Here is a 20,279-nt window from a genome sequence, read left to right on the forward strand (position 1 = left end):
AGAACATACTATGACGTGGCTTCCGTTCACTTCAATTCAGCGCTTACCTAATCCTGCTGTCACGCTTTCTAGAACCTGCCGACCGTTTCGAGCGCAATCTCATCCTCTTTACCACAATCAACCTCTCGCTGGCTATGAGCGCCCAGCCCCCAGCGATACCTGCGCTGTCAACGGCGCCTAAGACTCCAACGGTACCGAAGCCGAAGTTCGTCATGCCAGATCTCAAGCCATGCTCGCATCCACCCAAGTCCCCTTTGATGTAAGTCCACCAGTGATGATAGAACGAGGGCTAGCTCGACGCCTGCACTGCACGCGGCTCCTGAAAAAGTAGCACTCTTAGTTTCAACAGGTCGCAGGGGTGGGTGTGTACACGTGTATGCCACTACTTGGGGTGCTTCAATACATTTTCAGAGATCTGAGCGTTATGGAAACTTTTCACCTTGGGCCATCTAAAAAGTTGTTGAAGCCCTCCAAGCACTGGCAGACAGGTGTACACCAATGCGGACTTCTTGAGTGTGTCACTTGTTTCCCGCCCGCTGTGGCCTGCCAGCTACGTCAATGAAGCACAAAAGGACATTGAGTCGCCGGGTTGCCTTGTCTCATGCACAAATTGTATGCTAACGGTGTTGGTGCATAGCGACGCCTACAGTCATGAGGTGTCAGTGATAGTCGGCCAGGAAAAGAAAGAGTTTCGCATCTACAAAGGCCTACTCATCTATCACTCCTCGTACTTCGCCGCCGCACTGAGGGTTGTACTGAGGGAAGGCCAGACCGAGCCGATCGAGCTTAAGCAGGACGAAGTGGAAGTGTTCTCCGCGTTCCATTGCTGGATCTACACTGGGCGCCTCGACAAATCTACGTCGTCGCCACTCAATAAGGATGGCCTGTATTCCCCAGAAGCCTTCAATAGGGTGCAAGCACTAGCCCTATACCTTCTTATCTCCAAGATCTCCATATTTGGAGAGACACGAGGCATACCGGCGTTGAAAAATGAGGCCATTGACGCATTCCACCGAGTGTTCACATGGTCTTGGATGGAAATCCCCGGCTCCAAGATTCGATACATATATGAGAACAGCTGCGAAGGATCTCAGCTACGCCGCTTCGCCGTCCAAGCTATAGTCGCAGGAATGCCGGATCACAATACCTTTGTTGCGAACAAGAGCGATCACTGGCCGATCGACTTCGTTTTCGACGTATTGGGCTTCATCGCCAGCAAGAACAAGAGTGGTACATGGCCATTGGGAGACGAGAGCTTGTTGAGGATAGCGTGGGCGAAGGTAGATCGATGCCAGTTTCACGATCACCGTGAGCCCGGAGGAGCTCTGAGGACGCCAACGTACCGACCGCCGTTTAGAGTATCACTGATTTAGACGACAATGGAACTTTTCTTGGAGCTTGTGCCAAACCGACGGACTCTCCGAGAACGACTGTGTACACTGGGTCGCCACTGCTTGGAGTGCCCCCATGAGGTTTCGGCAATCAGGAGAAAGTATAAGTCTTGATACACATAGATTTAGGCTCGTTTCCGAAGGCTTCTGGACCACCGGTTGCGTGGCGAGGCGATCCCGCATAACTGGACATCGGCCTAGGCCCAACATCAAATGATACTACTCCCCCCTTATGCTTCCACAGGACCTCTTTTGATTGTGACGTTGTTATCTGATGAGTAACTAACAGCTCTAGAAGGAAGCATAATTGCTGTAGTTCTCGTTTTTTTGCGAGAAAGATATATCTGTTGAACACTTAGCCATGGACTTTAAGAATCGAATAACCGGCAGGAACGTCGTAGTAAAATGTTGCAGACTTCCACGGCGTAGCTGCGCCAGCGTCAAATGAACCCTCTATGCACACGAACTCACATCTGCTCCGATGCTGCTAGAGGTGGCACTCCTAGGACAGCCTAGAGAGATCATCGATCAATCGAATCTTTCGATTCGAGCCCAACTTTCACCCCAACATAGCTTGCGAATTATTCAAGGCTTTGAGACATCATTGGTGGCGTTCAAGTAGTGGTAAACTGCGCGAAACTTGTGACGAGATACTTGTGATTGCGTCCAGCGTCGTTTCGATACGCCGAGAAGTCATGCCGGTCGATAGGCAGCCTTCATGCTGGAATGCGGTGAGGCCAGCACATGGCTGTCTAAGCTCAGATGTTGAAGTCGGGAGCATTTTACTTCCACGACTCACTTTAGGATTATCTCTCGGCCCGCTTGGTACCGATCCGCCGCCACGTATATCCGACTCGCGCATTCCTTCACCTCCTTCAACTTCGCGAGCTTCCGCTCGTACCTAACCACCACTGCGGAGGCCTGGTCTGCCGCCTGGCACTCGTCGCGATGGCGGCCACCGTCAAGTTCAAGATGCCGACTGACCTCAAGGAGTGTCCACACAAGACTGAATTCCCTCCACTGTACGTCTAACTGAAAACGCACTCGCTGATAGCGAACACAGCACGCTAAGAATATCGTTTCGATAGGACCGCTTGGGATTACGAAGTTTCGATCAATGTTGGCAAACAGAAGAAGGAGTTTCGGGTCTTCAAGGGTCTTCTGACTTACTACTCATCATACTTTGCGGCTGCTCTCAATGGAAGCTTCAAAGAGGGCGTCACCCAGGTTGTAGAGCTTGAAGAAGATAAACCAGAAGTGTTCGAGGCTTTCAAGAGATGGATGTATAACAGACGCCTACGGGACCAGGATCCGACCCCCTCTTGGCTCAAATCGACAAAATACCACCAGTTCTTGTGCGAGGTCTTTGTGTTCGGCGATATGAGAGGCATACCAGGCCTCAAGAACATGGCCATCGATCAGCTTCATAGAGCAACCGCCGAAAGTTGGGTCGTTCCGAATGATGCCATCAAATACGTTTACGACAACACACCCGAATCGTCAGCTCTACGCAGCTTCATTTTATGCATCTACCGTTCTACACTAGCTTCTGTCAAGGCTTTCATGGAACACGGCAAGGATCACCTCACGATTGACTTCATCTTCGATCTCCTGAACGAGGTGGACGCGCAGGGTGGTTGGAAGGGCATGAGCCAATTGTCATGGGCAAGAATGGACCGATGCCAATGGCACGATCACTCCAGCCCGGGAGAGAAATTACCGCCTACTTCGAAGGACGATGCAACCGCTTGAAGGCACGCTAAAATCCCCTTCTTGCTTAGCTAAAACTGCGGACACTTTGATGCTCTGCTAAGGCAGGAAGGAGCTTAACGACGGCTTTTGTTCTCAGATCTTGGCAACAGAAAACAATCTAAAGAAATTCATGCCTTGGCTAACACAATGGGGACCTGGATTGAGACAACGACGGTTGACTCTATGCCATGGCCGAACAATGACATGGGAGATGGAATAGTGGCTGGCTCGTCGGATCAAGGGCGCTCACAACACGCTGAGTGGTATCGACAAAACTATGAGATACAAATACAAGCTATGCTCTCATCGTCGTCGACACTAATTGGTGATCATTTCGAGTTAAGGATGGAGGTTCTAGAGGCCAGGAGTCGTCTGATAGCGCCTGGTTATGGAACCACTTTTTCGTGAACCAATGAATGCCTGACCTTGTCCCCTTTATTAATCCTCGTATCTATCGTTTTTGACCTGCTTTGCCCTCCACCGTCAGAGAAACCCCTGGTACTTCTGCTTCTGTTGAAATTATGCCCTCGAAGTACCTCTCATGATGCGCGTTACAGGATCTCAATTGAATACCGCCCCGAGAAGTGGTCTTGAAAAGAGGGTGAATGCAACTGAAGGCCAAGATACAGGACAACCTACCAACCTATGTAACTTCCTCGCTCTAAACTGAGCTTGGAGTTCCTACGTAAAACAGTGGACTCCACATCGTTCAAATTTTAAGAATTTGATGGTAGCTAGGAGGAATCTCGGGCGGTGAATTGATGATCTTATCAGATGCCCCGCGCCAAGCCCCGAGCTCCATCGCTGTTGACTGAAATACACCTCCACCGTCACTTCAAGCAATTTATCTCCACCTCACCAACCTCACCAACACAAACTCTTTCTAATACTCCTACACTCTCTCCAACTCACCATGGAGCAAACACGCGCTCTCAACGCGCTCGAACCCTTCCTCGCCCTCTCGAAATCCGCAAACTCTCCCCGCGCTGCCGCCGATCTGGTCTCGCAAGCTACCTCCGCCCCGAACACCTACGTCTTCGCCGAGCTTCTGCAGACGCCAAACATGCAAGCACTGAGGCAATCGACCGAATACGCCTCACACCTCACACTACTGGAGATATTCGCCTGGGGCACATTGGCAGACTACAAGGGTAAGGCAACCACTTTCCACTTTCCACTTTCCAACCTCCACCCTCAAAACCCACACAGATCTAGAAATCCCAGCTAACACCCTCCCAGCCAACCCCTCCCTGCCCCCCCTAAACGCCCAACAACACCAAAAGCTCCTCCTCCTCTCCCTGCTCCCCCTCGCCCGCTCCCACACCACCCTCACCTACGCCCACCTCACCACCGCGCTCTCCCTCCCCTCGCCCCGCGCCCTCGAGGAGCTCATCACCACCGCCATCTACGCCTCCCTGCTCACCGCGACCCTCGACCCGGCGCACGGCCTCGTCAACGTCTCCTCCATCTCGCCGCTGCGCGACCTCGCGCCGGGCGCGCTGCCCGCGCTGTCCGCGACGCTCGCGGCGTGGAGCGCGCGGGCCGGCGGCGCGCTCGACGAGCTGGACGCGCAGATCGCGGGCGTGCGGCGCGCCGCGGTGCTGCGCGAGAAGGAGCGGCGCAAGCGCGAGCGCGGCATGGAGACGGCCATGGCGCTGCTGGAGGAGAAGAGCGGCGGGGCGAAGCGCGGGCCCGGGGGGAATGGGGAGGAGGGCGGTGGAGGGGCGGGCGAGGCGATGGAGATTGACCAGGAGGATATTGTGGGGAGGTTTGTGAGGGGCGCGAAGAAGGGGGGGTTGGGGGGGTTGGGGGGGTTGGCGGGGTTGGGGGGTCGAAGGTTGTGAGAGAGCGTTTTGGGGGGGTGGGATTGGGTGATGGCGTGCTGACGGGCGTGTAGGGATCGCGATGATGGTGATGAGGTGGTGGGGGATGGGCCGTCGGCGAAGAGGATGAGGGGGGATGTTGCTGTGGATGTGGCTGGAGGTGCTGGAGATTATGGTGGTGTGAAGGAGGAGAATGGGAAGGTGGCTGAGGATGTTGGAGATGGCGACTATGGCGGTATGAGAAATGAGAAGAGCGAGCAGGAGGCGCTGAAGATGCTTGATGCGGGAGGTGTTGAAGGCGTTGAAAACGGCGACAAAGACGGTGGCATCGACTGAGCATGATCATGCTCATTTGCGACATATTCATCGGGATTCGACTCGGCGGAGGTGCCTTCGCGGTAGCATGGAGTCGTCGACCAGAGGATGAATAATTAGAGAGCATAATTCATCATAGGAGTTCACAGGCGAACAATATATCTTTCCTACCTATACCTTCTGAAGTAGCTCGACAAAGCAACTAGTCGATCAAAAATCTCACGCACAATCTTTGAAAAGATCTCGATCCTCATCATCGATCCTCATCATGCCTCACGCACATCTCCACCAAATCACTCATTCCTCACACTCCAGCACATCACCCAAATACGCACCAGATGAATCTTGTAAAACTTCTCAAACCCATGACTTTCGAGTATATACAAGCTCCCCTCCCCCCCGGGGGCCAATCGTTGGAGAATACGAGACAAAAAAAACTACCTGAAAGCCCCGTTTCCCGCCCCAAAAGTCATAAGAAAACGGGTATTACTCCACCGCCCCTCCGTTTGTTGTTGTTCGCTATATGCCGTTTCGTGACGCCTGAAAACTCCGCTGTTCGCAAAAAAAAAGATGTGAGACGCCGTGGAAATGTTAACGCCGGTGAGATGTGCGGGACCATGGAAATGTGCAGGACCGCGGAATATTGGAGTCTGGGGGCTGGGGAGGTAGGCGATGCTAGCCTAAACGCAGAAGAGTATGGATGAGAGGGGCTGTAGGCCGTGTCGGGCATTTCATGACCAAGTCTTGCCATCCGTGCTGAGCCAGAAGTTGAGAGGGAAGCTGATGACGTTCATCTTGCTGGTTAACGGAGTTGATAGATGGTAGAGTGTAACAGTCTGGATTGTGGAGTGTAAAAGTCATCAAGACGATGTCGCGGCGCCCAGAGATGGTACCGTGGGTCTGCTCGAAAACGCAACCGTGGGCGCGGTAGACGTCGCCGACGGCTGTATTTCCATGTCTCCACCTTCGCCCCTTTCCTGCTCCTTCAGAAACTGCTCCCACTCCGGATCCATGACGACGCTCACACCTTGCTCGCGCAACGCAGCCGCATGTCGTAGCCGCTCGTTGAGCGCGAAGCCCACGGAATCGGCCACCTCGTCCTCGTCGCTTTCCTCGTCTTCGCGGTCGGCCATGTCTGCGTCCGCTGGCTCGTCCTCCTCTTCTCCGTCAACATCCATCCCCGAGCTGCCATTCACGCCCCGGCCCCGCTGTTGCGGCTGCCGCACCTCCTCGATCTCAACCTCAATCCGCGTCTTCACGTTAATCCCTTTGCTTCCCCCTTGTTTCACGCGTTTCCTCCGGTCCACCCATTCCCCGATCTCCATGCCCGTCGTGTCGTGCACCTTCACCCCCTCGTCGCGCTCGTACCGCTCGCGGGCCCACAGGGTCCCCTCCCAGCGGCAGAAGCCCTGGATCTCGTGCTCGGTGAGGCCGAGGTCGTCGAAGGCGCGGAAGAGGCGGGCGTGGTGCGGGAAGCGGCCGAGGCGCTTGCGGTGCGGCGGGTGGAAGTAGTTGAGGCCCGGGTAGCGGGCTTCGATGGTGTCGAGGGAGCCGTAGAAGGTGGCGGTTTCGATGCGGACCTCGCCGACGAGGCTCTTGGAGAGGTGGGCGCTGAAGCTGGCGGGGTCTTCGGGCCGCGGGTTGGGGAAGAGCTCGTTGTAGACGAGCGTGGTTATGGGTTGTTTGCGGTGCATTGTGGGCGCTGTGGCGAGGAAGAGCTGCGTAGGGAGCGGTGTGTTCGCGGTGGAGGACGCAGGCGCGCGCGGAGTGAGATGCCGGGGCTTATGTAGGTGTGACTGCAGCTAGGGAAGGGGCCGGACGTGTCCGTGTGCTGGTTCGTGTGTGGAATGGTGCCTGGATGGCGTTCCGAGGACGAGTGGTCCCTGGTTCCTGAGGGCACCAAGCACGAGACTGGCAGCGTGACTGCAAAGGGAGTGGTGGTGGAACAAATCACAGCGGCCGTCACGCAGACGACAGGAGCAGGAGCAGGAAGGAGATGCTGGAGGCGGTGGCTGACCGTGGTTGGCGTGGATATAGCGTGAGGCGGCGGACTGCGGCAGTTGTTTCGCGGAACGCTACTCTAGGGGTGAATGTCGCGGTTCAGGAGGTCGTCAGGGAGACGGGGAGAATTGGGGCGGAGGGCTCGGGGAAATGAAGTCTTTGAAGCTGTACACCGCCATTACTTATAACGGCAGCACTGCTCCCACACCCCGGGCAGTAGCCGCGAGGTGGGTGCGCCTGGTGCATGCTTTGTGGTGGAGCTCGGGGCCGTCGCTGTGCCTTCAAGGGTCGACCGATTTAAGCTGCAGCAAATCCGCCAACGCCACCTATCACCGCCGGCCCAGCCTGCACCACGCCGATTTGGCGGCCCTGGCAGCGTCCAGCAGAAGACCAGCCCGGCCGGCCCTCCAGAACCACGGGCTGCCTCCAGACGGGCACTGAATGCGGCCACTGACGGCTCCCGGCCTCTGCTGCTGGGTGCTGCGCGCGTAAGCCGTGGCCAACGAAGCCCGCCGTGCCCGCCTCCCGCTTTTTGCGCCTTTGATCCATCCCGTCGGCTTCGACCCTGACGAGCCGTGCCCGGCCAGCATCACCTCGACGCCAGGGCCGCGCCACCGTGGCACTCTCCACTCCTCTCGCACGCCTGCAGCAAGGCCCGCAGATGCGCGCTGCATGCCACCGACGCGGGCCGGAGGAACAGGCGGCGGACGCGCAAAGAAAGTGAAACTCTGCAGCGAATCGCGCCGACCAGCGCCTACCGCCTTTTCACCCACGCCACTCGACCGCGGTCCTGACTGCTGGGAGCACGCGAACTGCATTGCCAAACATGTCGACCTTCAAGGGCGTCGTGGCCGGTAAGTCGGTTTCAGCGCCTCGATACGGTCGTGTCCTCACCCACTTCCGCCCAGAGTTCCCCCAGATCCGAATCGACTACTTTCGCCCCGTGCTGGCCGTGCCGCCGCCGCTGGCCTGCTTCCTCAGCCATGTGCACTCCGACCATCTGCAGGGCCTGGAGTCGCTGAGGGCGCCCTTTGTCTACTGCTCGCCGGCAACCCGCGAGGTGAGTGACTGATTGGCTGCCATGCTCCGCATGAACAGACGTGCCCTGCATCCCAGCCTCCATCCTTCCATCGTGGCTCGAATCACGCGTCTGGTCGTGCAAGAACGTGCTCTATCTGCATGCACCCATCTCTCTCAATTGTCTAGCTTCCGCTGCTTCTGTGCATGCGCGTTGGTGTTGATGCTCCCAGATCCTGCTCCGTCTCGAAAAGTACCCCCATCGAATGAATTTTGCAAAAGGCCTCCTCGAGACGCGGAAGCAGACGTACAGGCATCTGAAGTATTTGCTCAAGACGCTGCCTCTAGACACGCCGACTGTCATCGAGCTATCTCCCGGCAATGAGTTGCGCGTCACCCTGTTCGATGCCAATCACTGCGCGGGGGCCGCCATGTTCCTTATCCAGGGCGGCGGCAAGGCAATCCTGTACACAGGGGATATCAGATCCGAGTCCTGGTGGGTAAATTCTCTGGTGCAGAATCCGGTACTAATCCCATACACTCTTGGCAATCGACGACTTGACTGCATATACTTAGACACCACCTTTGCAACCAAGTCACTGTGGTCGAGAGACTTCCAATCTAAAGCTGAAGGCATAAAGGAACTGCTCAGTAAGGTAGAGAAATACCCCCCCGAAACAATATTCTACTTCCATTCCTGGACCTTCGGGTATGAAAATGTGTGGATCGCTCTCTCAAATTTCCTTGAATGTCCTATACACCTCGATAAATATCGGTGGTCAATCTATAAATCTCTCTCGGCCGTAAGAGGCACCCCAGACTGTAGAGAGGCACCGCCACTCTCTGGATTTTCTCTAGGTAACCACCAAAGGAGCGGCTGTCTGACTCAAGATTCGAACGTCAGACTCCACAGCTGCGAAAAAGGATTTTCATGTCCTGCCGTAAAGAAAAACTCAAATGTCGTACACATCCTCCCGATTGTAACGCGATTAGAAAACGGTTCCGAAATCGCCGAACTTGGCGCAGGCGGTGGCAAAGGAGATCTAGATCAAGCTCACGAACTCGAAGTTGGCAGCACCAACGATGTAGCTCAGCTGATGCATCTCTGTGCTACAAACATATCCAATCCAGACCTTCTCTCAATAGTGCTCAAACTCCTTTCTACCACCATCACCGACTCAAAAGACAGTATAACGCTCGAACCTAGCACAGCTGAGAATGGCTCGTGCGAGGACGTTACGCTCCTCGACAACCTTCCGATAAAAGACCTCATCCCTATACTAGCAAAAGGTGCAGCGAGACAGGCCTCGCACCCTACACCCTCTTCGGAAAATGGAAAGTGCCTTCCAATTCAGGAAGGTGGTCTCCCCAAAACTATTAAATTTCCTTATTCGAGACACTCGTCGTACAGAGAGCTCTGTGAGCTGGTCCAAGCATTCCGACCACGTGACGTCTATCCATGCACCGTCGACGCCGCCAATTGGACCTCGGAGCTGAGCATACGCTCTCTCTTTGGCAATCTCTGCTCAGATGATGTCTTTGCACATGATGCGGAGATGCTGGTAGCATTCGCACAGCGCGCAGAAGGGGCCCAGCAATCCGGAGCAAACGACGAGGAAACTCAAATCAGCGTGCATACTGAGACGCAGGCAAGCACGGTAGAGGATTTCCAGCAGTCCGTGAAACGGGTGGACCTAAGCCAGCATATGTCTCTTATCTCGCCGCCGAAATTGAAACGAAAAGCGTCGTCGCTGTTGCAACCGAAACCATCGGTTGATACATCGGAGATTAAAGAGACGACATTTGAATCTCTAGTTAAGACGAACCCAAAAGCTAGCAACTCTACTCGTCAAACACTTGCAAAGAGGTTGCAAGGTTTCCAACCAATGGCAAAAGCCCAGCATCCCTCCTCATCGCCATCGCACGTTTCTCCAGAACCACCTCCTAAGCATAAGACATCACGAGCACAGGTAAGACTAGATCATGACGGCGAGATGTACGTTGAGTCTATCCATTCGTCTCAAGAGAGCGACGACGGCCAGAACTCGCAGGTCTGGACGGATCGGCAGAGGGAAATGATATCTGCCTATTTTGCGGGAAAGGATAGGAGGGCTAAGGACGCACATCTACTCGCTGTTGACGGAAGACGTCTGGAAAATGTCGTTCTGAGTACTGAGATTCCAGAATCGGACTCGGATTCTAGAGAAGGCAGCATTGTCCGAACACCGCATAACACGACGTCTAGAGGCTACTCTCGAATGAGTACTACGGTGGAGACGATACACAGCACGCCAGCTCCCTCCCGCTCATCTCTTCCTTCTAGAGTACCAGCTACGGACCCGAGAACGAGCACTACCGCCGAAACCCTCCGTAGCACCTCCCTGCAAGCCTCTACCTCTACCTCTAAACCCCTCGCCACCACCCCTCGACCCGGCACAGCCGCCAACCCCATCGACATCCCAAGCTCCAGGCCGAGAGCACCCACCCCTGTCTACCACAATCCCCCCGACCCAGATTCCTCGCTCCCACACAGTCCCTCGCCGCCAACTACTCAGATCAGAATCCCCGCTGCAGATGACAAAGACAGCAGTATGAGCGAGACTGACTCCGAATCATACCCCGACCTGGGCTCCGACTCCAAGTTCCGGCGCATGGCATACGACGCCGCGCTCGGCCGGAACGGGCTGAGCATGGAGGACATCCAGATCGTGTGTGCGCGGCGGGACAGGTCGTCGCCGGAGTTGTGATTCCCGGCGCCGTTGGCTTTTAGCGACTGGGTTAGGAGGTGTTGGCGCGGATTGGATGAGACCTATAATGGAGGTTCAATTGGATACGATGGCCTGGCCTGATGTTTTATGGTGTCTTTATTTCTGACGCTCTGAGTCGCTTGACAGGAACTTAGGAAATTGACGAATGAGGCCCGTCTTAGCAAGGGAAGCGTAACGTGACGTGCTACCTTTTAAGTATGGCAAGCTTTGAAAATCGGACGTCTGGTCTTCTCGGTTTTTTTTCTGATTTCGCAAAACGCCCAGCTCCTAATCGTGCGCAAAGCCATCCTAATCTAGACACTCGAACTCAGGCCGCATGCGTACTCATCCTCTTTGCTAGGCGGTCAGGGTCAGGGTCAGGGTCAGGGTCCGGGGGGGGGCCCTCCGTGGTCCCTTCAACACAACCCCCGACTACGCCATACCGAGCTATGGCAGGGGCATACACGCCAGTGTAATTGGGATCGGGAAGATGGTACCGTTTCGTTCGAAATACACCGAGACCGAGTTCTGCTTTCTTCGCATTGTCCTGGCCCTTCTCTGTGTCCCCCCGACCAAACCCTCCACCCCCACAGGCTCCAAATTCGGCTCCGAAAGCGGCTGGTATGGACGCTATGCCAGCGTAGCTGGATTCTAGAGATCTGGGCCACAGAAAGGAGAGGTTAGGTAGTTGCTAAAGACAGGCAGGCAAGCTAGGGTGAAAACTCCAGAAAGGGCTTTCGGGACAGCGTGGGAGTATCAAGTAGTTCCTGAGGAAGCTGATGGCGGGTGGGTAAAAGGGGTTGGTTTTGGGGGGTGGGGGGTGTGCCTCAACAAGCATAAATAGTAGAAAAACATGCTCAAAGAGCTCCTAATCTCAACTCCACCGCACCACGATGACAACGCCAAGCACGTGATTTCTCACACAGCGCACGGACTGCCTTTTCAACCGCACTCCATTTCCCTACTTGGCTTATAAGTACAACCCTCCCCCCCCCTCGACCTCATCACCACTCCATCACCTCCCCGGGCTTCGGCCGCTGCACGCGCACAATCTTATCGCAGTTCAGCAAGCACAGCGGGTCGAACGCGAGCTTCAGCCGCCTCATCGCGTCCACGGTGGTCTCGCCGAGCTCGTGGGGCAAGTAGTCGCGCTTGACGAGGCCGATGCCGTGCTCGCCCGTCGCCGTGCCCTCGAGCTCGATGGCGCGCTTGACCATGCGGTGGACGATTTCCTCGGCGACGGCGTGCTGCGAGTCGTTCCAGAGGAGGATGGCTGGGCGGATGATTAGCCTTAGCCCTTTCCCTATCCGTTTATGGGGGGTTATGGAGGGAGGGGAGAGAGAGAGAGAGCGGGGTTAAAAGAGCTTACAGTGGAAATTCCCGTCACCAACGTGGCCGACGATGCTGCCCAAAAGGCCGCTCTCTGAGATGTGTTGCTTGGTTTCCTCGATGATGGTGGGCAGGTGCGAGATCGGCACCGCCACGTCCGTCGTCCAGACGTGGTCGCCTTCTTTCTGCTGCGAGATGACGCTCCACAGCGCCTCTTTCCGCGCGCTCCACAGCTCCAGCTGCTCCTCCTGCGACTTTGCGAACTCGAACGATCGCGAGCCCGTCGCCTTCGCCATCTTCTGCACCTGCGCGACCTGCTCCTTCACCGCCGAGGGCGTCCCCGCGAACTTGAAGAACAGCGTCGGCGCCTCCGCCCACCGCTTCGTCGTCATGCCCGCATCGTTAATACACTTCATCTGCACATCATCCAGGATCTCAATCGCCGCAATCGGCACCCCCGCGCCCACAACCTTGAACACGCACTCGGCCGCCTCCCGCACCGTGCCGAAGGCCGACACGGCCACCGACGTCTGCTGCGGCTTGACCGTCACCTTCAGCGTCGCCTCCGTCACCAGCCCCAGCGTGCCCTCGCTGCCGATGAACATGCGCGTGAGGTCGTAACCCGCGCTGCTCTTGCGCGGGCGCTGGCGCGTCTTGATGACGGTGCCGTCGGCCAGCACGACCGTCAGCGCCAGCACCCACTCCTTCATCGTGCCGTAGCGGTACGAGTTGGTCCCCGAGCACCCCGTCCCCACCATGCCACCGATCATGGCCCCCGGGCCCGGGTCCGGCGGGAAGAACAGATTCGCCGCCGCCAGCTCCTCGTTGAGCCGCTCCCACCCCACCGCCGGCTGCACCACGACGTCGAGGTCGTCGGCGTGCAGCGCGAGCACGCGGTCCATGCGCGTGAAGTCGATGCACACGCCCCCCCGCGTCGCCGCGAAGTGGCCCTCGAGCGAGGTCCCGCCCGAGTACGCCGTCACAGGGATGCGCCGGTCGTGGCACACTTTCATGATGAGCGCGACTTCGTCGGTCGAGGCGGGCTTCACGACCGCGAAGGGGACCTCGTCGGCGAGGAGCGGGTGCGAGGACCACGAGGAGCTCGAGTGCGCTTCCAGCTCGTTGCGCGCGGTGCTGATGTTGGCGGCGCCGACGATGTCGCGGAAGTCGGTCCACGCGGCTTGCAGGTTGCCCGGGGAGGTGTCGTGTTTTGGGGGAGTGGTCGCGGCGAGGGCGGTCGTGGAGGTAGTGGTGGCTTCGGGGGGGGCTTGGGTGCCGGCGTAGTAGCCTACGGCTGTGGAGAAGGCGACGACTGGAGACTTGTTAGCAGAAGTTGCAAATGGAGATTTTAGGTTGCACGCTTTGCTGGGCTGATTGTGAGGTCGCGGGGAGATATGTCCCATACCGAATAACATGCTAGCACCCCTCCCACCAGAACCCAGCTGCCTCTTCGTCGCAAACCGGGCCTGCTCTTCCCGCTCTTTCTGTATCCGCTGTGCCGTGCTCTCGTACAGCTGGCCCTTGAACGACCTCCCCTCCTCCTTGGCGCTGGCATAGCCCCGCCGCTGCGAGAGGCGGAGGCGGCGAGCAATCCATGGCGATGGTGTTGCGCTTTGGCAGGTGCCTTGCAGCGCCAATTGGCGGCGAGAGATGCGGAGGACAGACATTATAACCGCACGCAACTGTCGAGCATGGCGAGATAATGGGGCCACGGGACGGCGGGGGGCGGAGAGCTTTGTAAGTACTTGTATGGCGCGGAGGCTTCGAAAGAGTCGACGTGCTTGCGTGCTCGGTCCGTTCTTCGGGGATCGGCAGATTGCAAGCCGCCAGCGAATCAGCGCCTTTCACGCACCCTTTCACCCTTTTGCGCTTTACTGTTAGGTAGGTCACTGCTGGTAACGACTGATTCACAGGCATGACATGTATTCACAGTGAAGTGGCTTTTTGAAGAAGAAAAGTCGCAATCCGTGATTGCTAAGCATTGCAGACGTATCTAAGCAATATCTCCAATGCGAGGGATAAAAAACGCAGACGTGGAATCCACCCAGCCCGTTATAACCCAAGAAGCCCATTCGGCATCCAATGCGGTCTGAAAGACGACGCAAATCCCAGTAACACCGCGGGCAGCTATCCAAAATTGCTGCCGAGCCCAGAAACCCAAGATCCAAATATAAAAACCCGTGCCCTAGCCAATGCTCGCTGTATATGCAGCGAAGAGAGAGAAAAGAAGAGCATTGCATCATAAACCCATAAACACGTAATAACGCCATGCTGTAAGAAAGCCATAAAGGCGAAGAACGACTGCGGTGCGGCGAATGACCACAGCGTGTAGAAATATAAAAAAGATGAAAGGGCATATCACTGTTATGTACGCTTGCTTGGCACCGCTAGAGGTCCTCTAGTATGTTATCGAGAATTGTGAGACGTCAGTTTTCATAAGGCTGATAGCTCTCCAGGACACCTCAAACAGTGTTGGCCTGCGACAATCTCGGGCGCCAAGGTGGATATCGCTCCTGATTTTCGTCGGTAATAATGGTGTTGAGTGGTGAGTAGATAGTGTCCAAGCAAGAATGTGAGTTTGCTGTGTTTGTATGGCTTTGAAGCGTGAGTAGCAACATCATGATCATGCAAGCGTCAGGCCAACAGGCCATTCACTTCCTAAGCCATGTGCAGTCTCTTGCCTAGCCGCAACATCCTGGTTCTGAACCAGGTCACAAAGTTCGCCCAGCGGCCTTTTGCCAAACGTCGGCCAGTAATCGGAGGAGCAGCATGGATCTCCTTTTCTGGGTCAATGGTAGCCACACGAGCCGGGAGTGAACGAGTGTGGGCGGGTGCGTAATTGGAGTATTCTTTGCCGGCAACCGATGCAGCCACTTTTTCCTGGGAGACGCTCAATGTACGTTTTTCCGCAGCATCAGATTTCCGACGCTGTCGCTCCTCCTGTTTGTACTTCTTTTTGCTTTCGCGATCTGCTTGCTTCATCGCCTCTTTCTCGGCTTTGGCGTCTTTGGCAGCTTCTTTCTCTTGATATGCCTGACGAGCTGCGCGAATTGAAGCGGCTCGCGAGGCAGGATCTACAGGTGAGTCTCGGCCGCCGCGAATGAAGCCAAAGGCCTTGTCGAGAGAAGGACGGGAGCTTGGCGACGCGGTGTCGATGGATTTGAGAGTGTCTCCACGTGGTCGCGTTGGGGGTGAAGCGAGCGACAGACTTGTTTGCGAATAGCTACCCAGCCTGGTGGAAGATCCCGAAGTCGTCACGCGGAGTGCTTGTGCTTGTGTGGAGGATATGGAGCCAGAGCGCCGGGTCGGGTCAAACATGTTTTGCCTATATCTCATCTCTTCGTCAGACATGATGTCGTCTGCCTCATCACCCTCGCTTCCAATCATCGAAGCCGGAGAAGACTTGGATTTACTTTGAGGCGGAGTATAGGGCCGGGACGGCTGTCGCAGGGGCATGTAGGGGGCCGTCGGGCGCTGCAGACTCGACGAGGTAGAGAACTGCGAGGTGTTGCTTGTGGAGCGGTTGTGTCTGGTCCGACTGTTTACTGGGGCGAAGCTGACGTCCGAGGCATTTCGCGAGCCAGCTCCATATTCGTGGATCCCAAGCCCAGCTAGTCGCTCATTCTCGGCGGCGGGGCGGGACAGGTCAAGAGTGTTGGTGTCTTTCACGGAGAGCTTTCGTAGGTAGGGCTTGATCTTGAGAGGGTTGGAGGCGGCCGGCGTGGGACGCGCAGGCTCCCAAGGCTCTTCGTAGGTGGCCCTGGGGGTGTCGAAGCGGTTGAAGTTGTAGCCCGCGAGTTCCGAGCTGGTCTTTGGGTTGTTGATAGACGAGGCAGAGTTCCCGCGCTTGTGAAGTTTGCCGTGTTGCGACGGCGCATGCGATCGGGTTGCAGCCATGATTTTCGGGGTCTCAGAGGACGAGATCAAGGGGACATGTCTCGCGGACTGCGGCGGGGCGCTGCTGGAGTGATATTCGCGGACCATAGCTCAGTTAGGTAGGTTGCGGGGAGCGGCGGCGGCGGCATCACCAGGGTAACATGGTGTGAGGTGGTGGTGCGGGAAGAGAGGCGACAAGTCTTTGAAGAAGGCTAGCGGAAGTCTCGGAGGCTTTGTAGAGAGCGAGGGCTCCGTCGTCGCAATGGTGCGCAGACGGTGGTGGGCGGCCCAAGTGGCTTTGAAGGCAGACGGCAGCTGGAGCAGCGGGCTTTGATCGAGGCTGCGCAGGGCCAACGTCAACACTGGGGGCTCAGGCGGGCGACGGCAGCTGAGGGCGCACTCGCGGCAGACAGCAGGCGGCGACGGAGGCAATATAGCTGCCGGCTGCCCAAGATGAAACAGGACGGCGAGGGGAACGAGGTGGAGGTGCGAGCAGTTGGGGTCGGCGATGGAGACGGGGTGGCCTTCACTCCAGTCGGGGCGGGCCTTGCCTTTGCTTTGAGGCCGCTGCAAACAGCGGCCTGGGCTCTCTCCACGCAGCCTAAGCCCGTCGCACGCCAACGACACCTCTGAACTATACTGGATTGTGGCATGCCTCCGCGATTTGCAATTGCCCGCTTGCCCAGTGGCCTCACGCTGCTGCTCGCTCTCATGACATGCTGCGTGGTCCAGCCCGCCCGGCGCCCGGATGCACGCGGTGAGAGCTGGGTCGCTTTGATACGCTGCGAGCGGCCCCGGCGAGCATCCCGACCTGGCAAAGCGCGTACCGAAAGAGTGCCCCAAGAGGGCCCCAACCGCCGCTGGTTGGTGGGCCGTCTCGCTGCTTGTCTCGCGTGCAGTGCTGGCGGTGGTGAGAGGCGGCGCTGGAGTTGCATCTTCCTGCGGCAGCGCAATCGACTGGCTGCGTGCCTGTCGTCGTCAAGACAGCGCTGGGATGTGTGCCGACACCAGATCGCAAATCGCCAAGCCTGCCACGAGCTGTTCGCCGACCTAACGAGCAGCGCAAGTACGCCATCCAAAGACGCGGCTCGCGACAGTGCCCTCCAGAGTCGGGAGGCGATGCGGGGTGGCTCCGTCCTGAGCATCATCATGCCTCAGACAATTCACTCCCACACCCACGTGTCTGCGTCTCACCACCCTCTGTTCTCCCCAGGATTAGTGGCAACCCCGCTCAGCGCGCCGTGAACCATGACTTCGGCCAGCCCGGAAGTCTATCGCCTCTCCCCCACTCCTCACGTTCCCAACTCGGTCCTCCCTGTCCTGCTTTATCGCAGCGTGCTGCCGCCCAACCCCACGGCCGACTCCACCCGCCGAGCCCTGGAAAAGAACCTCTGGATGCAGGGCGGCGTGTTCAAGACCTACACCGCCCATCACTTCCACTCCGTCACCCACGAGTGCTATGCTGTCTTCAAGGGCTCCAGCCGCCTCTTGCTGGGTCGCGGCCCGCTAGACGATCCTGAAGGGGGCGTTGAGGTTGACGGCATGTCACATTATTCTTGCTGCATTTGGGGGAGAAACAACTGATGTTTCAAGTGTCTGTTGGCGATATTATAGTTCTGCCTGCTGGGGTCAGCCATTGCTCGCTTCACTCCGAAGGCGAGTACGGTATGTCTCATATGAACGGCTCACGTCCTACCGAAGCTCTACTAACATGCACAAGAGTATGTGGGCCTCTACCCACAGGTAAGGGTCGTGTCTCATCCATGAGAAGGGCACGCTCACAATCTTTTTACAGGGCAGTCCGCATTGGGACAACAACTTCTGCAAGAAGCCCGAAGAGACGGCGCAAAAGGCAGAAAACGCACGTGCTGTGCCAGTCCCAGAATACGACCCAATCCATGGCAAAGATGGTCCGCTGGTTTACCTCTGGCAGAATGCCGCTGCTGTCGCAGTTTGAGGTCAAGTATTTGTAAACGCGAAACTGTCATGGCATTGACCATCATTTGTCACGAAGCATTGCAATGACGATAAAACGAGCTTGCATTACTATCATTCTTATGAACAATCTGAATCTCTTCAATTATCAAGTTCGAAGCATTTTTCTCAGAAGTAATAATGCTAAGTCACGTGACCGCCCGTACTCCTTTGTCACATCCGCTGTGGGCCTTCCTTTAAGATGAACACAAAGATAAGTAGGAAACGGAATAGCTACTAGAACGTCGTTTCTGTTACTTCTGATTAGCGGTATTTTCGGGCAAAACACTACTCACGACATACCGAGTCCATTCCACCGTTACTAGCTTGCCGATTAGGAACAAAAGACCTCGGGACTTCATCACTGTTCACATTGCCATCATATCAGCCGTAGCTTGTGTCTTGATCTTACCACAGGGCTCTCCCATCTCTTCGCCTGGTCTCTGCTAGAATCTATCAAACTTCCAGGAAAATCATCTTCAAGGCACGGTTTGAGACACGTATGCTCAATCTCTACCAAATCAGCAAAGACCTCTCTCATCCCGTCCCCCTGATCCGAGTAAAATCAAGCCATACCACCAAGCGGCCAGACGGCGCACATGTGACGAAAAGGTTCGGAGTCTTGCTCATGTCGGTTGGGTCACGTGCAGATACTCGCTTAGGTAGGTGTAGCGTGGAAGGAAAAGCCAATCACCAAGGTGGATGCGGGCAAGTTATATCCACGGTGCTCAGGTGCTCTACACTTCGCTTAGCCCTTGTAAAGTGAAGACTTTCCTTGAGAGGCAATTGGTCACGTGCTGTGAATAACGCAGAGTGAGGGATTGCAAAAAGGTGTACGGCATCCACTCTACCGATAGAGAGTCGGAGATTTGAGGAGGAAGATGGATAGTGATGGTATAGCATTTCCAGGATTTCACTGTGTATATGACTACGATGAAAGCATGCATGTGGGTTGTACACACAGGATGGAGAGGAAGAAGTAATATATTAAGCTAGATCGAAACGCCTTCCTTCAGGCCCCTCCCCTGCTTATCTAAGATCGTTGAAAGCATTAGTTGGCTGGATCTAGCATCTACTCCCCCCGCTCCTGTCTTAATACTCCTCCATTACCACGTCCTCCCTCCTTCTGCAAACCTCCCCTTTCTTCTCTCGTCTCTCCGGCTCTCTCAACTTCCAAGCTTGCTGCAACGCTAGCTGCACCTAAGTCGCCTCAGTGACCGTAGCGGTGACCGTGGCCGTAGCGACGGTCGCTGTGATCGGATCGTCGACGGTGTTGGTATCCGTGACAGTGGTCTCCACGGTGCGCGTCACGGTCGTCCCGCTGGCCTCAGCAGTGGTCGTGACATACACGGTCGTCGGGTCCTCGCTGGTGGTCGGAGCGACGTACCCAGACGGGTACGGGCCGCCGGTCAAGATGCTCGTCTTGAAGGAGGGCTGCTGGTGGTGACCCCAGTGCTGCTCGTGGTTCTCCTCTGGCTTTTCGAAGCCGCCGTGGCTGGGGGTGGGGAAGACGGTCGTGTAGGACGTCGCGGCCCAGATGTGCTTGGGGTGGCCGCCGCCGCCGCCGCGGTGCTGGGGGGTGTTGGCGGGCGTCTGTGCGGGTGTGTTGGCGGGCGTCTGTGCGGGTGTGTTGACGGGCGCGGTTTCTTCGTACCAGTCGATGCTGGAAGGGGTGGCCTGGACTCCTCGTATGAGGTTTTTGTGGTAGTGGGCTTCTCGTACGATTTGACTGTAGAGGTTAGAGCATAGTTCGTTGGACTCAATGGAGTTGGGTAGTAGAGAGAGAAGGCTAAAGAGATGGCATCAAGGGCTGATATACAAAGGGCCGGACTTACTCCCGTGTCTCCCGAGAGATACCTGCAGCAGAGCACAACGCTGGCACCGCTGCAAGAGCGATAATGGTAGAGCGCATTCTGGAGATGAAGGGATTGTGTTGGGAGACTCGAGGAAGTAGAGAGTACGAAAGAAAGTCAATGAAAGAGGGGATGTGGTCGAGTATATCAATTCTGAGCTGGTCTGGATGGACAGTGGAAACCGCGGCCGTAGGTGCATAT

The 20,279-nt window shown here is 56.4% G+C and overlaps 8 protein-coding genes across 8 annotated transcripts; 4 read left to right on the top strand and 4 right to left on the bottom strand.

Moving 5' to 3' along the window:
* Window positions 1-2,248: 2,248 nt before the first annotated feature.
* On the top strand, window positions 2,249-3,579 carry BDZ99DRAFT_437889 (uncharacterized protein). The gene is made up of 2 exons (XM_033717600.1): window positions 2,249-2,413; window positions 2,480-3,579. Exons 1-2 carry the CDS (start codon window positions 2,340-2,342, stop codon window positions 3,141-3,143), a joined length of 738 nt encoding a protein of 245 aa, XP_033580024.1. The 5' UTR covers window positions 2,249-2,339; the 3' UTR covers window positions 3,144-3,579.
* A 477-nt stretch (window positions 3,580-4,056) lies between these two features.
* On the top strand, window positions 4,057-5,302 carry BDZ99DRAFT_473784 (uncharacterized protein; the record flags this gene model as incomplete). The annotated part of the gene is made up of 3 exons (XM_033721857.1): window positions 4,057-4,294; window positions 4,383-4,911; window positions 5,041-5,302. The coding sequence occupies 3 exons, from the start codon at window positions 4,057-4,059 to the stop codon at window positions 5,300-5,302; spliced, it is 1,029 nt and encodes a 342-aa protein (XP_033580025.1).
* An 839-nt stretch (window positions 5,303-6,141) lies between these two features.
* BDZ99DRAFT_381250 (uncharacterized protein) lies at window positions 6,142-6,975 on the bottom strand (the record flags this gene model as incomplete). Its single annotated transcript, XM_033715227.1, has 2 exons — window positions 6,142-6,429; window positions 6,508-6,975. 2 exons carry the CDS (start codon window positions 6,973-6,975, stop codon window positions 6,142-6,144), a joined length of 756 nt encoding a protein of 251 aa, XP_033580026.1.
* Window positions 6,976-8,108: 1,133 nt separating this feature from the next.
* BDZ99DRAFT_411482 (uncharacterized protein) lies at window positions 8,109-9,879 on the top strand (the record flags this gene model as incomplete). Its single annotated transcript, XM_033716619.1, has 3 exons — window positions 8,109-8,136; window positions 8,191-8,342; window positions 8,533-9,879. Coding segments are annotated over 3 exons (1,527 nt in total), but the record flags the coding sequence as incomplete, so codon positions are not given.
* A 2,171-nt stretch (window positions 9,880-12,050) lies between these two features.
* BDZ99DRAFT_486432 (d-lactate dehydrogenase-like protein) lies at window positions 12,051-14,042 on the bottom strand (the record flags this gene model as incomplete). The annotated part of the gene is made up of 3 exons (XM_033722775.1): window positions 12,051-12,319; window positions 12,416-13,687; window positions 13,781-14,042. 3 exons carry the CDS (start codon window positions 14,040-14,042, stop codon window positions 12,051-12,053), a joined length of 1,803 nt encoding a protein of 600 aa, XP_033580028.1.
* Window positions 14,043-15,033: 991 nt separating this feature from the next.
* BDZ99DRAFT_486433 (uncharacterized protein) lies at window positions 15,034-16,272 on the bottom strand (the record flags this gene model as incomplete). The annotated part of the gene is made up of 1 exon (XM_033722776.1): window positions 15,034-16,272. The coding sequence occupies one exon, from the start codon at window positions 16,270-16,272 to the stop codon at window positions 15,034-15,036; it is 1,239 nt and encodes a 412-aa protein (XP_033580029.1).
* A 1,227-nt stretch (window positions 16,273-17,499) lies between these two features.
* BDZ99DRAFT_381699 (uncharacterized protein) lies at window positions 17,500-18,208 on the top strand (the record flags this gene model as incomplete). The annotated part of the gene is made up of 4 exons (XM_033715249.1): window positions 17,500-17,778; window positions 17,826-17,916; window positions 17,972-17,994; window positions 18,047-18,208. 4 exons carry the CDS (start codon window positions 17,500-17,502, stop codon window positions 18,206-18,208), a joined length of 555 nt encoding a protein of 184 aa, XP_033580030.1.
* Window positions 18,209-19,206: 998 nt separating this feature from the next.
* Window positions 19,207-20,220, bottom strand: BDZ99DRAFT_248949 (uncharacterized protein). Its single transcript, XM_033713659.1, has 2 exons — window positions 20,061-20,220; window positions 19,207-19,954 (listed from the first exon to the last, which is right to left on the bottom strand). Exons 1-2 carry the CDS (start codon window positions 20,135-20,137, stop codon window positions 19,426-19,428), a joined length of 606 nt encoding a protein of 201 aa, XP_033580031.1. The 5' UTR covers window positions 20,138-20,220; the 3' UTR covers window positions 19,207-19,425.
* Between the last annotated feature and the right edge of the window lie 59 nt (window positions 20,221-20,279).

This window comes from Mytilinidion resinicola (assembly GCF_010093595.1).
Source record: "Mytilinidion resinicola strain CBS 304.34 unplaced genomic scaffold BDZ99scaffold_5, whole genome shotgun sequence".
Lineage (NCBI taxonomy): Eukaryota > Fungi > Ascomycota > Dothideomycetes > Mytilinidiales > Mytilinidiaceae > Mytilinidion > Mytilinidion resinicola.

Excerpts from the sequence above, each read along its gene's own strand:
- BDZ99DRAFT_248949 (XM_033713659.1), bottom strand. The coding sequence starts at position 20,137 with ATGCGCTCTACCATTATCGCTCTTGCAGCGGTGCCAGCGTTGTGCTCT. Across the intron at positions 19,955-20,060 it reads ATCTCTCGGGAGACACGGGA|TCAAATCGTACGAGAAGCCC; the intron begins GTAAGTCCGGCC and ends TAACCTCTACAG.
- BDZ99DRAFT_437889 (XM_033717600.1), top strand. The coding sequence starts at position 2,340 with ATGGCGGCCACCGTCAAGTTCAAGATGCCGACTGACCTCAAGGAGTGT. Across the intron at positions 2,414-2,479 it reads AAGACTGAATTCCCTCCACT|GACCGCTTGGGATTACGAAG; the intron begins GTACGTCTAACT and ends TCGTTTCGATAG.